The 17,902-nt window shown below is 36.7% G+C and overlaps 1 protein-coding gene across 1 annotated transcript in view; it reads right to left on the reverse strand.

Moving 5' to 3' along the window:
• Nucleotides 1-17,280, reverse strand: part of SLC39A10 (solute carrier family 39 (zinc transporter), member 10) — a 39,138-nt gene extending 21,858 nt beyond the window's left edge. Inside the window, exons 1-2 of the mRNA XM_006862049.1 lie at nucleotides 16,207-17,280; nucleotides 13,621-13,828 (exon numbers count right to left, since the gene is read on the reverse strand). Of these exons, the coding sequence (XP_006862111.1) occupies nucleotides 13,621-13,828; nucleotides 16,207-17,280 (1,282 nt within the window). The remainder of the gene's footprint in view (nucleotides 1-13,620; nucleotides 13,829-16,206) is intronic.
• Nucleotides 17,281-17,902: the final 622 nt, after the last annotated feature.

The raw sequence follows: 17,902 nt of genomic DNA on the forward strand, positions 1-17,902 counted from the left end.
AAACGCAGAAAGAAAAAAAAAAAAAAAAAGATAACCAGCAACAAATGTCTGGGCGTGGAGGCACTTTTATTTACAATGTGCAAATTATATTCTGTTAATGACCTAAAAATAGAAATGTTATTAGTACAAACAAATCTTATTTTACATGTATGTACATAAAAATTTACTGGAGAGTGTCAATTTTGTAAAAGATTTAATTGAAATATCTTTTTCTATTCAAATCTGGTAACAGTACAAATCTGCCAAAATATTTTATAGTATGAAGAGAGAACAAAGTAAAAATGCAACTGCCTATCAGAATAACTTAAAATTTTCAAAGACAAGCAGAGGTAAAAATAAATAAGAAAATGAAACTTAAACTACTAAATGCTAAATTCTATCAACAAAATTCTTTATACAGTGAAAATGTTAGCTACAGTACCTAAAAAGCAGAAATACTCCAGTGAATTACTCATTACCTCACAGGGTGGGGTAAAGGGATGTGGTCCAGTGAATTATTTAATGCCTATTCTAATCATCATCTGGAAATACCACCAAATGTTTTGCCCTGCTAGGTCTGGGTAAGAGAAGGTGGGAGAAGATACTAACAGGATGACATGATTCAGCTGTGGATGATAACAGTGTTAACTATAAAACTTGAAACTCTAGCATGGGTATACAATGAGCTGTCGCCTGAAGGAAGGAAGAAGAAGGCAGACAGACCTCACTACCATCAAAGAAATAAAGTCAGAAGTGGAACGCTTTGGACCCCAATACCCCTTTCACATTGAACCTTAACTCAGTGACAGAAAGCTGAGACACCAGAGCAGTGGCAGAGGAGAAGCAGTAGCAGACTCAAGAGCCTAAGCACAAGACAGAGCAGTACACGTCCCAGCTCACAGAGGAAGTAAAGCTGAGTGACTCGGGCAGGAAGCTTACTTGTAGTAAAGTCTGGTGCTTCCAGGCATTTAAGTGAGGGAGCTAGGTTTGCTGACCCATGAAGCTAGAGCTGAGTGCCTTCCAGCTGAGGCTTACAGTGGAGTGGTGTGTCCCGTGGGCATGTATCAGCATCTGACGGGAACAACTGGGCCATGAGTGTTTCTGATCCTGTTAACTTCCCTAATAAACCCCATAATTATGAGTATGGGGGTCCCAGTCCTGCATTGCAACAGATTATTGAATCCAGTTGAATAGAGCAGGTTGTGAGAGGAAAAGTTGGTGCCACATTTTTTTGCAGGGGATCAGGTCAGGGAGAGACAATGGACTTAAAATCAAATGGGCAAACTTGAGATGAGAACTGACTCCATAGCACATTACCAACCAACCGACCAACAGAAACATTACCAGAATATGAAATATTAATAGAGTTACTTACCCCTCTGGTTTTCTGATTATTAACAACAATCTAAACTAGAAACAATTTAAATAAAAAGCAATCACCTAAAATCAATTCACAACTTAAAAAAGAAATTCACCAAGAGACTTCAAAAGCCAGCAATTAATACTCTTAAATAGGAATGCTACAAGAGACATTTTAAATTCTGGTAATGTTTCTGTTGGTCGGTTGGTTGGTAATGTGCTGTGGAGTCAGTTCCAACTCATAGCAACTCTGTTTCTGGGGTTGTAAATTTTTCTGTGGTGGTAGAGGTGGTTATGTGCTGTGGAGTCAGTTCCAACTGACAGAGACTCTATTTCAGAAGCTGTAAATCTTTCTGTGGTGGTGGTTATGTGCCGTGGAGTCGGTTCCGACTCATGGCGACCCTGTACAGGGTTTCCGAACCTGTAAATCTTTATGGGTGCAGAAAGCCTCATCTTTCTACCAAGAAATGGCTGGTAGTTTCAAACTGCTGACCTAGGAGACAATAACTGTATTGCTTACTAATTTAAATGCATGCACAGAATTTATCAAAATTTCAGACAAGACCAAATATATACAATATATTCAAAATAAACAAATTTGAAAACTCTTATTAGCCAAAAATGCACTAGAACTAGTCACCAAAATTATCCAATACAAGTTTCTAAAATTTTATTCTTATGCTGCAATGTACAAAATAATCCACGTAACTAGGTTTACATGGTGAATTAGAATCCATATTAGCCAAAATCTAGTTGGGTAAATCTAGTTAATTAACTTGTTCTTTTTTTCTAGTGTTATATTACAGTCTACATTGCAAAATACACCTTCATTTATTTCTGGATTTGCCTATTAAGACATTAGCAATTTAAATTAAATTTCTAAAACTTAATTATCAACTCACTACCATCAATTTGATACAGTGTGCATTGAGAAAATATAATTTAACAAGTAAATAAAATATTAGCATTAAAATGTTTTATATACTTATTGTATCTTTTAAATGATGAAATGTAAGACCATACATACAATTCTTACAAGCATAATTATAAAAATCACTAAAATAAAGTCCTGGTGAAGGAGCTTCATTGGACGCAAACAGCATGGTCAATGGTTCAAACCCATCAACTGTTCCTGGGAAACCCTATACAGGGCCACTATGAGTTGGGACCAACTTGATGACACTTAACAACAACAATCACTAACAAGATCATATATGATGAATTCTCTACATATCCTCTCTAGATTTCTCATAATTTTAACATCTGGCTTGGAATGTTTTAAAAGTGAGTTAGAGTCTGTCCAACAGAGGCTATGTAGCCACAAACATTTTGCAATGTTCTGGGAAAAGGATTCACAATCTCAAATGTCATTTGGTCAATTAGCCAAAACTAAGTCACTAAATAGCAAATTAACTAAAATTTACTTCAGTGAATATCAATTTGTCAATATGCCAGTGGGTGAAGGAAACACATTGTAATGAAATGAAGACCAATCTCAGCATGACTAGCCAAGTGCTTACATTTACAATTGGGGGAGGATCTGTGTGTGAAGGGGTCTATGAGGTCATATGTGCACATACAGGTACGTGATAGCATGATACACTTCCCAGCACAATATCCTATGGTTCAGCTGTGGTAACTATATATAGCCCCTCTTGACCTCTTGAGAAAGTAAATCTCTAAACTGATATATAAAAGGTTTTGAGATCCCCCTTATAACTACAAAATCTTTGGCATTGGTGATATTTAACCTCTGAAATTTAAGAAAACAGAAAATAACATTATTCAACAAATAAGAAATGCTTACATAAATCAATCCAGGGTCACAGCACTGATCAACATGAGGGGACACCATTTCCACTGTTTTTGAGAGTGTCATTTACTGCATTTTCAAAGTTACCCCTATTTCAAACCGATATTACATTGAACTTAAAATGCTGTCTTTAAAAACTGCACTGAGAGTTATGTGTATGCTATGTACATGCGTGTGGCTATGCTAAACAATTCATGTTTCTGGTTTATTGGTTAAGTGGCAGTAAACTGGTATTAAACAACAGTCCAAGTCAAGAATCAGAAGACGGCTCTTGTGAATCACAACAAATTATGGATAACATTACAAAGAATAGGAATTCCAGAGCACCTAATTGTGCTCAATCAGAAACTGAACGTAGACCAAAAGGAGACTGTGGTTTAAAATCAGGAAAAGTATGCATCAGGATTGCATCCTTTTACCATATATATTCAATCTGTATATTGAGCAAACAACCCAAAAACTAAACTATATGAATAACATGGCAGGATTATAGGAACACTCACTACCAAACTGCAATATGCAGACGGCACCACATTGCTTGCTGAAAGCAAAGAGAACTTAAAGTACTTACCAATAAATATCAAAGACTACAGTCTTCAAGTATGCATTACACCTCAACATAAACAAAACGTTAAGTCTTCACAACTGGCCAATAAGCAACATCATGATAAAAGGAGAAATAAGTAGTTTGTCTACAGTTTTATTTTACTTGGATATATAACTGTAGTGCTGTGAATTTATGTGATAGGGCTTTTCTATCCAAAGTCATCTTAACTGCAACCAAATGATTGGGTTGTTACTGTTGTTAAGTGCCGTTGAGTCGGCTTGAACCACTGACCTTTATCCTACAGTACCATGCCAAGACTCCAATGACTGAGTGGAGCCATGCAAAATAGGGTGTACCATAATGCCGGGATTAGTTAGTTTTGCCATCCCACTATGCTTAAAAAGATCTGTCTCAGAAGCAGAAATAGATGATCTCAGAACTATTAAGAAAGAAGAGCATGAGTGGAGCAGGAGACTGCTACCTGGACAAGTAGCCATGGGCAAAGGCAGCGGCATGGAGAGACAGAGCAGCTTTGGGCTTCTTGTGCCATGGACCATGTCAAGATAAGGGCCTATGGGCAGGAGACTGGCTTGCAGATGGGCCCTTTGGGTATTTACAGACTAGCTGAAGGAGCTTTGCAACACCTGTCCAAGCAGGGCAGAGAATGAGGGCCCACAAGACTGAGACGCTGAAGGAAAGAGCAAGGTGTACTTGCAGTACAGCAGAGAAGAGGCATTTCTGGCTGAAGAACTGCTGCACTTTGAGTGGTTTTGCTCCTGAATTGTACCCTGTTCACTTCCTGATTAAACCTCATAATTTTTAGTATTCTCTGCAAGTTCTGTGTGGCTACTAGAACAAATTATAGAACCAGAGATGAAGCAATGAGTGCTGTAGGAGGGATGGTTGGTGTCAGAACAGGCTAAAAAGGTCAAAGGATGGAGGCATGTCTGATCTTAGGAACTGGCCTTGGGCTAATTTTGAGTTCGAGTCTCCTTCTTGTGAAGTCAGAGAAGTCAGACCTGGCCTCCCTGCTATTTTTGCAACAATCAACACCCATGGAAGCACAGCAGTCAGTAAATCAAACGATATATTGCATTGTGCAAATCTACTGCAAAAGATCTCTTGAAAGTGTTCAAAATCAAAGATGTCATTTTGAGAACTAAGGTATGCCCTGACCCAAAAGTATTTTCAATTGCTCATAAGCATGTGAAAGCTGGACATTGAAGAAGAAAGATGGGAGAATTGATTATTTTGAATTACGGTGTTTGTGAAGAATATTAAATATACCATTGGCTGTCAAAAGAATAAACTAACCTGTATTGGAAGAACTATAGTCAGACCCCACCTTCGAAGCTAGCTGCACTTCTTCCAAGACAGATTTATTATTAATGATGAACAAGTCCATGGAGAAGGACATCATGCTTGGTAAAGTGGAAGGTTGATGAAAAAGAGGAAAAGATGAAATGACAAAGTGTCTGTAACAGTCTCATACATAGAAATAATTGTGAGGGTAGAACAAAACAGGACAGTTGTGTATACAGTTGTGATGAGTCAAATCAACACAATGACATTAACACACACAAATTAAACGTTCCTCATATGACTCTGAATGTCTTATTAACTCTTTGAAAGTGTTTTTCCATTCCTTCAACAAAAGGAAATAGTGTGCTTGCAGTTAAAATATTTTGAAGGCTACCTTCAAAAGATTTTCTATTGATATAAAAAAGTTCTAGGATTAAGAAGGATCTCTTTTAATAGCATTTGGGGGGTACATAAAAAATAAAGGACACAATTGGACTATTATAGTCTAATTACTTCTCTGTGTAAACACTTCACTGACTGAGTTAGAAATTATAAACACATTTTCAGAGTTGCCAATTATGCTGTTTCTTTCATAAGAACCTTCTTAATTCCTAGCTTATTGTTCAAACTAGCATATCATTATTTTATTGTAAATAGCTAGAAAGGGTTTAAATTATAACATCAGTATATCCCAAAGTGAGCTTGTAGAGCTCTATGGTATCTTAATAGGTAGCATTCTAGAGGAAAGTGAGGTATGAATTTAATCAGCAAATAAAAGTTTTGGTAATGGTAGGTTAAACATGTTTTTTCAAAGTCGATAGGTTTATTGAAAAATATGAATCTCTGAAAGGGTAACATAATATGATTTACTTCATCATGAAACCTGTTAGTTTATATGAGGCAGTATCTTGCAGAACACAATTTGGAAAATGCTAATACAGACTAAGGAGTCTTGGTATGGCATTGTGGGTTAATGCGCTGGACTGCAAAGTCAGTTTGAATGGCAAGGTAGGCAGTTCAAGCTCACCAGCCTCTCCTTGGAAACCTATACAGGGTCACTATGGGTCTGAACTGACTGACTCTATGGCACTATACAACAACAATATAGACCAATGTCCTACTACTTCACAGATTCGCTTACTGAGTCACAGTTAAAAAATGTTAAATGTTAAAATGGCAAAGCCAAACTATATCCAAAGTCCTCTAATGCTTCTTCATCCACTGTTTCCCACTAAATCATAACAGTTTCAGATAATCCCTGGCCAAGTGATTAATTTATTACATATTTATTTACTTCATAGAGGTTTGGCTTCACAGAAAAGAGGATCTATAAGAAAAATAAGTACAATTAAGCATGATGTTAATTTTATTAATACAAGTGGTAATCAATGTCTCAAACTTTGAGCTAATTAGGATAGACGGAATGGGACAAAAGAATATCACAAACCAAACTTATAACTGCATTATGAGTATTTCTAAGTGCCTTAGAGTCTGTTCCAACCCATATCGATACTGTATAGCATTTCCAAGGACTGGCTGGTGGGTCTGAATCACTGACCTTCTAGTTAGCAGTCCAGTGCTTATCCGCCAGTATCATACCAGGACGCCAAGTATTTATTAGTCAGTTTAATTAATTTAAATTATTTCCCATCTAATATAAGTTATCACTTATTCTTGCCAGAGCCCAGAAATAAAAAGGAATAAACAGCTAGAGTTCCTTTTCCATATAAATCTGAAAATTCTCATTTATGTTCTGTAAATTACAACTGTTCCACGACAACTGCTTCATTAGCAAAACATCACTACTGTTAAGATATATGTACAAATACATGTTTTTTATCCAGAATGATTTATTGCTAAGCTTCTTAACAATTTTAGCTAACAACAGAATTTTAATAGTCTGTCTCCTAACAATGTATAAACCTTGTTCAAGACAATTACAATCCTTTTGACATAGGAGAAGAAATAACAAGTTATTTGGATTCACTGTACTTGAACTGCTTTTCTATACTATTTAAGTACTTATTTTTATACTTCTTAAAATTTGTTATTGCTGTTGTTGTTAAGTGCCATGGAGTCTGTTCTGACTGACAGCAACCCTAGATAGGGTTTCTGAGGAACAGCTGGTAAGCCTGAACCGCTGACCTTGCACTTCAAACCAACTTTGCAGCCCAGAGTATTAACCCACAGTGCCACACCAGGACTCCTATTTAAATTTAGGCTTACATAAATCGTATCATAATTTCTTAGGTGTAGATAAGAGCAATTCAAGTAAATAAAATTGTTTTTAATTTCTAAACAAATTGTGCTTTCTCAATAACAATTACTCATTATTGAAAAACAAATAGAAAAAGCAAAAAAGGTATATTTTAAAAAGCTAATACTAAACAACATACAAACTATTAAATTCAACTAGTAAATTTTTATTTTAATTTGTAACAAAGATACTACACGCAATAAAAAAGCATTAGATGTCTAAAACAAGCTTTACTTATTCTGCAAATTAGGTCACTTAAAAACGTTAAAGGTCTTCAAGCTTAGTTATTCACCAACTCCCTTTCTCATTATCTAGAAAGAAAATGCATTCTTTTAAAAAGAAGCGCTCATCTGTGGAAACTTTCTAATTAACTTGGTTCAAAGCATGTGCAAGACGGCAGTTTTCTACACCGTTTCAGCATTTTAATTGGCAGAAAATGCTTAGCAGCCTATTCACAACCCCCCTTGGTAATTAAGCTAGGGTCAACTCTATGACTAAATGAGCCAATCTTTGAAACAAACGATTTCTACCATACACAGTATATAGCATATTTGGTTTACAGCAGTCTTTGAACAAAGTTAATGAGGTAGGAGCTGTGTCACTATGGGAGATTTATAGAGAACAAGTTAACCTTTCTTACTAGCACAGCAGTCATTAAAAATAAATACTTGCAGGGCATTCTAACAATTATTAACATCTATCACGACACAATTAATTCAAGCTTCATTTCTGACAATGGTAATAACCACTTGCAAATATCAATATTCACTACTAGTAATGCATTTGTTTTTAGAGTAAGTATACTTTCCTCAAAGGCTTTTCTGATTGAATAGGCTGTTATTTTGAATGTTACTAGTCAAGCATCTGTCAGCAACTTCATTACAATATATGGATTATGATAATACTGCAACATACACAATTCCAATTAAATGTCTTAATTCACAACTGATAACAAAACAAAGAGCTAGAGTTTCTTAGAAGCCTTAAAGGAAACATAACCAAAAAAACTACTAGTTTTAACTCCAGATAAGGTTAACTTCTCAGTCTTTTTTCCTTGTCTGGAACAAATCTACTTTAAGACCAAATCTGTTTTATAGGTACTTGAATGGCACTTTTCCTCTTAAGATTTACTCATGTACTAAAAGAGCAGTGACCATGGCACCAGAAAAGAGATTGATTTCATCTGCCCTGAGGTCACATTTCAAACCTAGTGTGTGAATCTACTTTCTCAGCTGGTACTAACCTTTCCAGAACTGTTTGTCTACCAGAAGACTATTCTTAGATTTGTGTTATAGACTGACCTATAGGGTAACTTTTGTTATAGACTGATCTGTACTTGTATTGGTACATAACAATAGCAATACTTATGTATCTACTGCTTTCCTATAGACAATGTTCTGCTGGTATCCATAAGGTTTTCACTGGCCAGTGTTTTTCAGAAGTAGATCGCCAGGTCCTTCTTGCTGTCTGTTTTAGCCTACGTTGCTGTCAAGTGCTGTCGAGTCAATTCTGACCCATAGCGACCCTGTATAGGGTTTCCAAGGAGCAGTTGGTGAGTTTGAACCTCCAACCTTGCAGTTCAAACAGCTGTGCAGTCTGGCGCATTAACCCACAGCGCCACACCAGGACTCCTATAAGCACTGCTAAAACCTGTCGACCATGGTGACCCTGCTAGTTATTCGAAATGCCGATGGCACGGCTTCCAGCATCCTAGCAACACACAAGCCACCACAGTACAACAAAGTGACAGACAAGTAGTGGTTCATCTCATGTACTCTGGACATGTCACCACGAAGGACTAGTCCCTGGAGAAGGCTTCATGTTTAGTAGAGGGTTGAGGAAGAGCCTCAACAAGAATGACTGATTTAGTATAGTGCCCATCTGACCTAGCTTCGATGGCTTGATGATCAGAGCTCAACTGTACTTGTTGTTGTTATGTGCCGTCGAAGCAGTTCCAACCCACAGTAACAACCCTGTACAGGGTTTCCGAGGCTGTAAATCTTTACAGGAGCAGAAAGCCTCATCTTTCTCCCACAGAGCAGCTGGTAGTTTCGAACTGCTGACCTTGCGGTTCGCAGCCTGATTCGTAACCACTATGCTACTGTTTCTTCTTAGAGCTCGAGCTCGACTAGAGGATGATAAAAAAAATTTGATAAAGGTTTGATGAACTTGACCTATACTTATGGATGTAGCAGCTCTAAATACCAAGCAAGAGGGAAGGAGCCTTCACCTCAAGGATCAAGTCTGTCCCCTTGGTATACAGAGTTGATGTTGTTAAGCGCCGTCGAGTGGTTCGAACCCATAACGACCCTGTATAGGGTTTCCAAGGAGCGACTGGTGAGCTTGAACCACCAACCTTGTGGTTTAAACCGACTTTGCAGTCCAGTGCATTAACCCACAGCGCCACATAGGGTTTATGTTGTTGTTAAGTGCCATCGAGTCCAACCCATAGTGACTCTGTACAGGGTTTCCGAGGACACAAACCTTTTATGGAAGCAGAAAGCCTCATCTTTCACCTACGGAGTGGCTAATATTTTCAAACTGCTGACCTTAAGATTCGCAGCCCGATTCGTAACCACTACACTACCAGAGAGCCTTAACACAGGGCTGATAGGGACAGGCACGTTAGACAATGACTACCTAAAATGGTGGCGGCAGGGGGTGTAGGGTGGCATAAAGGCACAAAGTGTCTGGCTTACAAGTTTTCAAGAGGGAGTTTTGTTTCAGAGTGTGCTAGGGAAGGTAGAATCCACACTGAATAGTTTTCATCTTGTCTAGACGGGTCTAGTGATAGGAGACAGGGATAGGACTCTTTTGATTCATTAGTGAGTAGTAATTGTTATCATGACTAATTGCGATTGTCACAATTGTAAAGGTAGAAGTTTTGGAACATAAAGGGGGGAATAGTTCATCTTACAGTCCAGTAACAGAGGACCCTAGAACCATCCAGGGAGAAGAGCATGAGTGGAAGGAACATGGCAGCCTAACCAGAGAAGCGGTGACACCAGAGATGGAGGCAGAGATGAGGACATGGAAAGATAGAGCAGCTGAGGACTCTAGACTCATAGAAAGAGAAAGACTGTGTTAGGCAGCCAGGAGGCTGGCTTGCAGAATGTGCCCTTTGGTTATTTAAATAATTATATATTATTCCTGAGTGTTCTGGGGTACATCACAAAATGAGCAAATAAACTAACAAAAACAGAGGGAATAGAAGCAAATAACTATTAAACGATCCATGGAGGGAACTGTAATTATTGAAACGAAACAAGAAAGATAGGATGACTGCAAAACCGATGGTTCTCCCATGTAAACTATCACTCAATTCACAATAAAAGTTAAAAAAAAAGAAAGAAAGAAAAGAAAAGAAAAACCAGACTGATACAGTGGCTGCAACAATGGGCTCAAACATAACAATGACTGGGAGGACGGCCCAGGACTGGGCTGTTTCCTTAAGTTGTACATAGGGTTACTATGCATGCAAATGAACAGCACCTAACGACCACTGCTTTCCTGCCTGTGCCTGCATTATCTGTGAAATCACTATTAATTACAATTCTCTCTATCTCTGCCATTTACATTCTAACAAAGCATACTGAAGAACATTTAGCAGGAAATAGTAGAACGTAGTATATCAGTAGTTCATAGTGGTTAGGGTTATAAGCTTAGCTGTAGAAGCAAACAACCAGTTGCTGTCCAGTAGATTCTGACTCATGGTGACCCAGTTGTGCCAGAATAGAGTTGTGCTCCACAGGGTTTTCAATGGCTAATTGTATGAAGTAGATGGTCAGGAGGAGCTCTGGTGGCACAGTGGTTATGTATTCAGCTATGAACTGAAAATGCATCAAACCCACCAAGACACTCTGTTGGAGATAGATGTTGTAGTTTGCTTCCATAAATATGTACAGCCTGGGAAACCCCACAAGCAATTCTGCTATTCTATAAGATCACTATTAATTAAATTGACTCAATGGCAAAAGATTTTGTTTGGCTCTCCAGATCTTTCTTCCAAGGTACCTTTGGGTAGATACAAACTGTCAGTCAGATTAGTAGCTGATTGTGTGAACTGTATGCACCAGCCAGCGACTCCTAGATGCAGAATACCTCATTCCTACCACTGCCCTGCTATCTGTGTGACCTTATGCAAGTTATTCTCTAAGTCTTCCTTTTGTGCCAACTGGAAGTAATAAATATGCCTATGTCATGGGTGTGATAGATGAACATATCCTTATAAAAGTGTTTAGTATAGCACCTAGCACATGGTATGGTCACAATGAATATAATTTAATTGATTACTGTTGCAGTTAAATTCACCAGGAATAAAAATACAGGTACCTAGGAGATTTACTTTTCTATGTATTTATAACATTTCCTTTTATTTGCATTCTTTTAACATATAAGGAATACCTCTACTCCAAATTAAATGCTTATATATTGGACTTTGATATTCCTAAAACATTTTACCTTTGCTTCACTTTGAATTTTCCAAAAAATTTGTCCTTTTAATCCTTTGTCTTACCAGAATTCAGTTCTTAGTCAATATTTGTATGTATTATTTTAGTAATCTTTATTATTTTTTAATGTCACAGCTTCTTAGGCCTATGAGCCACAAAAATATATGTATGACATAAATGTATGTATTATACTAAGGTCACATAATTGCACTATGGTTTTGCAAATGGCTAAGGCATTTTTGTTTGACTGTCTATGTTCCTAAAAACATTAATGATTCTGAGAACATTATCATCAATGTATATTGGACTGATTGATATTTTCATGTAATGATCTTGAAAGACTCATTGTTTAAAAAATGTCTTTCCTGGATTACAAGAAAGCTTATAGACTGACATTAAGCAATTTACTCATTCAATAAATGAGTGTTTTCCATTTTATAACTTTTTAAAAACATTGATAAGAAATAAGAATAGGCTTCAAAAAGTTCGTGGAAGAATTCCATTATCTTTAAATTCCATTTTTCCATGAACTTTTTGAAGTCCCCTCACATATAAGAAGTGGTGGTAGAGTATTTAGACTGGATGGCACTGATGGCTGCACTGCATGAATAATAACCATGTCACTGTACTGTACACGTGGAAAATGAGGGATCGACAAATGGTGGTTATGTATCGTTTTATACAATTAAACATATATATATAAACTAAGAATTTGTCATTTGAACCACATTTCATTTATAATTCAACGGCATAAATTGCATTCATCTTGTGCTACCATCACTACTACTGATTTCAAAAATTTTGTATCGTTCCAAACAGAAACTCAGGACCCATTCAACAATAATTCCCATTCCCTTCTCGTCTGACACTAAGAAACTTGTCTCTGTGCATGTGCTTCATCTAGATACTTCAAATAAGTGTGACCACACAATGTTTGTTCTCTTCTTTCTGACTTATTTCACTCACTGTTTTCAGGGTACATGAATAGGGTAGCATGGATCAAAAGCTCTTTTTCTCTTTATGGTTACATTCTATTCCACTGTATGTACATATCGTACTTGGTTTTTCTGTTTCTCTGATGATGGACACTTGGGTTGTTTCCACCTTTTAACTACTGTGAATAATACTGCAGTGAACATTGGTGGGAGTGCTTTCCTTTTGCTACCAAGCACCTTTATCCAAGTATTAAGTATATCAAGATGGAAGACTCAGTCATACATTTAAGCAACTTAAAAGACAACAAAGATAGTAGCCCAATTATTACAATTCACCAGTATCTGTATTAGATGGAGTTATCCAGAGGATAATAAAGGTGACTAACTAAGCCCAGAACTATCAGTAAGCTATCCCAGAGAGCTGAATCTTGGAAAAATAATAGTAGTCATCGAGGCAGAAAAGGACATTCTATGTAATGGGCTTACAATGTGAAAAAGCACAGAGGAATGAGGGGGGAAAAAAAGGCAAAGTCTATTAGTTAGTAGTTGGTTATTGTTAGAGTCCAGGAAGGAGAATGAAGCTGAATGGAGGGTGGTAAGAATGAAAATGTAAGTGGGTAGGCATCATATTATGGAGTACTTGTAGGCCAAGTATAGAACTCTCAACTTATATAGAGAGCGCAGCATAATGCACAGTTGATTTTATATAAGAACATATAGAATATATTAGAAAAAATAAATATATCTAGCACATCACATCAAAACCATCTTCTCATGGATATTACTGTTTATAATGTAAAGGTTTTAAGAAAATTATTAGTAATATAATGAAATATCAAAAATAGTATACAGGTACATGGAAAAATCATAAAGGTAATACCAAAACTAAGTTTGGAAGAAAAATTTAGAAGTTTGGATTTGCTTTAGAAAATAAGTATTGTAAGATTATTTGAAGAGAAAAAATTCAAACCTCTTACCTGATGCGCCTATATTTGACTTATCTTCAGGAACCACACTTTTATCCTTGTTTAAATCTTCAACTAAAAGTCTGTCAAAATGTTCAATACAAAGTCTGCTGTCAATCTGATACAACAACGCAGGGCAGAGGCATGTAAACAGATCAGGTGAGATAGGAGAGTTGGCATCATGACCGTAGTATCGTAACAACTGAGTGACATTCAAACACTGCAAGGAAATTAACAAAGCAAATTAAGTATAAAGGTATCTTTAGGAAGACTACACAGAAAGAATTACTGTGTAATAGGAAATATTCCAAATATTACTTGATAATAATCTGCAATAGCAGCTATCTATTACAAATAAAACGTTTGGTAGGAATTTATGATAAGGATTATTTGACTAGATGACTCACAACTTTTTATGGATTTTAACTATTTTTTTACTTCAAAACAGGAGAGATAATGACTTCCTATAATTTCTAAGAATGATTCACAACTATGTTTCCAAAGATTCTTTTGGGGTGAGAAGATAATTCATTTCCTTGGTCAAATTACAATGATCAATGATTTGAGATTCTTATTTGTGAAGTAGTGTTAAATAGGCTTACGTATTTTAGTAACTTTATATTAAAATAAACTAAAATGTAGGCATTTCCTCTCTCTAAGTCACCCCAAAAGGATAAAATTTGGGAAATTCTAGCCCAATGTTAACTGAAATAGAAACAGACCTGGAAGATTAAATAAATGGCGACCCATACACTGGAATTTTAAAAGCAAAATAAAACAGAACAAAAGAGTAAACAAGTTTGGCCTCTATCATACAGTAAAAGCAAATAATTAAATTAAGGCATGGGTGGTGGGGACTCCTGGTATGGCACTGTAGGATCAGCACTGTACTGTGAACCCAGTTTAAACTCACTAGTCACCCCTTGGGAACCCTATACAGAGTCCCTGTGAGTTGGAATCGACTCGACTGTACTTAACAACAAACAATAGCTCTTATCCAAGGGGTCCTGCCTGGTGTGGTGCTATAGGATAAGCACTAGACAGCTAACCACAAGGTCAGCAGTTCAAACCCACTAGGCGCTCCTTGAAAACCCTATATTGGGGTGCTATGAGTCAGAACCAATTCATTGAACAACACCACCCTATCCAATACATAGATTATTTCCAGAAATCCTGAGAATTCCTAGTATGTATATTAGACCTGTGAAGACACAAATAAACTGGTCTTATAAAGTAGATTCCACAGGTCTGTTATAAAGAGTAAACATAAATGATAATGTCTAGTTTTAGCAACAAAAGGATTCTAGGACTTATCTACAGTCATAATTGCATGTATTTATTAAAGAGGACACTAAGGTTTTACTATATAAATTAATATCAGTTATTTAAAATGACTAAAAACCAAATATATGAGGATTTATTCAGGAAAGAAACACTTAGATACAAAATATTTCTCCATTAAAAAGAGAGAAGTGAAGTCATTTTCCATGCTTGATGTTTAAGCCTGCCTATCTTCATTTTTCTTGTGCTCCTTTCTATACATACAAGGGGGCTTCAAAAGTTTGTCAAAAATTTTCATTATCTTTTCATTCCATTTTTCCACAAATGTTTGAAGCCTACTTGATTTACAAAGTTTTCTATACTTCACTTTTTAAAAAGTGTTGGGGAAAAAAAAAAGTGTTGAAAAACAGACAATGGCATTGCTATGACTCTAATGAAACAAAATTAAATGTGTTTAAAGTGAACAATTAAAATGAAAAAATCAAGGAACTGAGTCAAATATAAATGAATCAGGAAGAGTATGAAAATTAAGAAGGAAATAGTCCCACTACTATTACACTTTCCCATCAAGGCATCTTTCTTCTAAAGCTGTTAACGGTACGGGAAGAGACGACCTATTTTTTTTTTATGTACATAACATGTGCCGCCTTCTATGCTTGTTTGCCAACTAAATAACCATGTAAAAAATGTGTATATAAAAAAAACTGGCACAACAGCACTTATAAAAATACATCCTAGGAGAGGAAGGAGGCGCTGGCAAATAAACTTAGAAGGTGAGTGTTATTTGTGTAAAAATACGTAATACTGTGAGCAACTGTTGTTAAATGCTGTCGAGCAACCAAATGTGCAAAACACCTGACATTGGAGCAAAGACTAAGAACTACTCAATAATTAACTCAGTAAGTTATTAATTATTAAAGAGAAACTGCTCTGGTCACTTCCCAAGAACACAGGTTGTGGGAGGTGTTGTGTGTATGTGTGTCAATTCCCAACTATCTACAAAGCAGCTAATGGTAACAAGGAAAAGTAACTTACAAACTCACGTAAGTCATAAGATAGAAAAATAAGGAATAAAAACAAATATTTCCTAATATCCTGTAAACATTTTAATTTGAGGGGCCCAAATTTGAGAACATAAAAACAAACAATACAAGCAAGAAACCAGACAAAATTTTTAATCTGATTTAGGCTCCTTAATATATTTTGCTCAGGACTGTTGCCCAGAAATAAGCTTAAATAATAATTTCAGTTACCCCTCTCTTTATCTAAAATATTCCACAACTACTGAAAATTAAGGTGCAATCATCAGATACTTACCTCATCACGTTGATGGTCGTCATCATTATGATCTTTGTGACCAGCAGCTGAATAAATTGCACTTTTTTTAACATGTGGTGCTTCTCGCTTTCTAGTGTGTCGGAGTACACCTTCATTATCAGGATCCAGATCTTGGTGACTGTGACCAGGATCCTGGCCATTATGCTCTGGAAGATGTGCATTCGAATGACCTGGGTTATGTGCACGATCAGGTTTGTGGACCCAGTTATGTTCATACTGTTCACCCTGATCGCGGATATGGGGAAAACCTGGTGTGATAACCTCAGAATTTTCATTACTTTTTTTGCCTTTTCTTCTCTTCTTTTGTTTCTGTGGCTTAACTTCACGCTGTTCCTGTGTCGTATTGGTCTCTGTTGATGGTTCACGGCTAGGCTCTCCCCGTTCACTGTGAGTGATGGAATCATTATGAAAATGGCGAGTTGTGCTAGGCTCCCCTCGTTCACTGTGAGGACTGGAATCATTATGAAAACGGCGAGTAGTGTTATGATCCAGGCGATGGTGTGAACGATGGTGATGATGTAAGCGATGATTATGGTCGTGCATATGTTTAGCATCAGATTTTACAGATACTTCAATTGTCTCTTTCTCGGGATCACATTTATGGTTTCTTTTTGTTGATACACTCGTCACAGTTTGGTTTTCTGAATTTAAATGGCTATGGGAATGCTGGTGGTTATGTGAGTGAAAATGCTTTCCCTCTTGAACTGCCAAAATATCTAAGTGAGAAACATGATCATGGCCAAGATCCTCATGATTAATCTCAACTACTTTTATCTCTCCAAGGCCCAAGTTTGTTAAAAGTTTCTCCAAACCAAAAAAGGATAATCTTCCATTTTCACCATAACGGTAAAAAAGTTTTTCAATATAGCACTTTTTTTGATTTTCAGCATCCAGCACTGAAAATTTGCTTGGTTCTGATTCTGTCATTCCACAATGGTGTCTGTGATGCTCCTCCGGGCCATGGTCATGGTCTTCATGGCAGTGGTTGCAGTGGTGGAATATAAATGTCAGCAAACAAATGAGGCAAAACTTTGTGTGCATATGTACCTTCATTTCTATTGTTCCTAAAGGGATATCAAAAAGAGAGACAAGCACTGATTTCATACTTAAGACACATTCAAAATAATTTAAACTTTCCAGCAATTGCTAATACATTAGGTAAATATTATACCTCAATTTTTGCATGACTATAAATCATTCTATCCTTTACCAAACCCTTATAAAAACAACTCCTTTTAACCTATCAAAATACATACGGTTATTTGAATTCATACAAATTGATCGAGACTCACCTGAAAGATTATTGTCACCTCTTATACACACAAGATTAAACAGTCTTTACCTTTATACAGAAATTATTGATTCCCTCCTAGCTGATTCTTTACTTAAAAAGTTTGCTGGTCCCTGCATTTGACGTACTGGCCAGTACAATCAAGCATGTAGTAGTAAAATGATAAAATACATGTAAATCAGAAATTACTGACAACATAACTGGTTATGTGTTGTATTATTGTCGTGAACCATCAAGTTGACTCCAACTAATCGCCATCCTACGGGACAGAGTAGAACTGCACCATAGGGTTTCCAAGGCTGTAATCTTTACAGAACCACACTGTCCCAACCTTTCTCCTGCTGAGTGGTTGGTGGGTTTGAGCTGGCAACCTTTCACTTACCA

This window comes from Chrysochloris asiatica, unplaced genomic scaffold (genome assembly GCF_000296735.1).
Source record: "Chrysochloris asiatica unplaced genomic scaffold, ChrAsi1.0 scaffold00045, whole genome shotgun sequence".
NCBI classification, from domain to species: Eukaryota; Metazoa; Chordata; class Mammalia; order Afrosoricida; family Chrysochloridae; genus Chrysochloris; species Chrysochloris asiatica.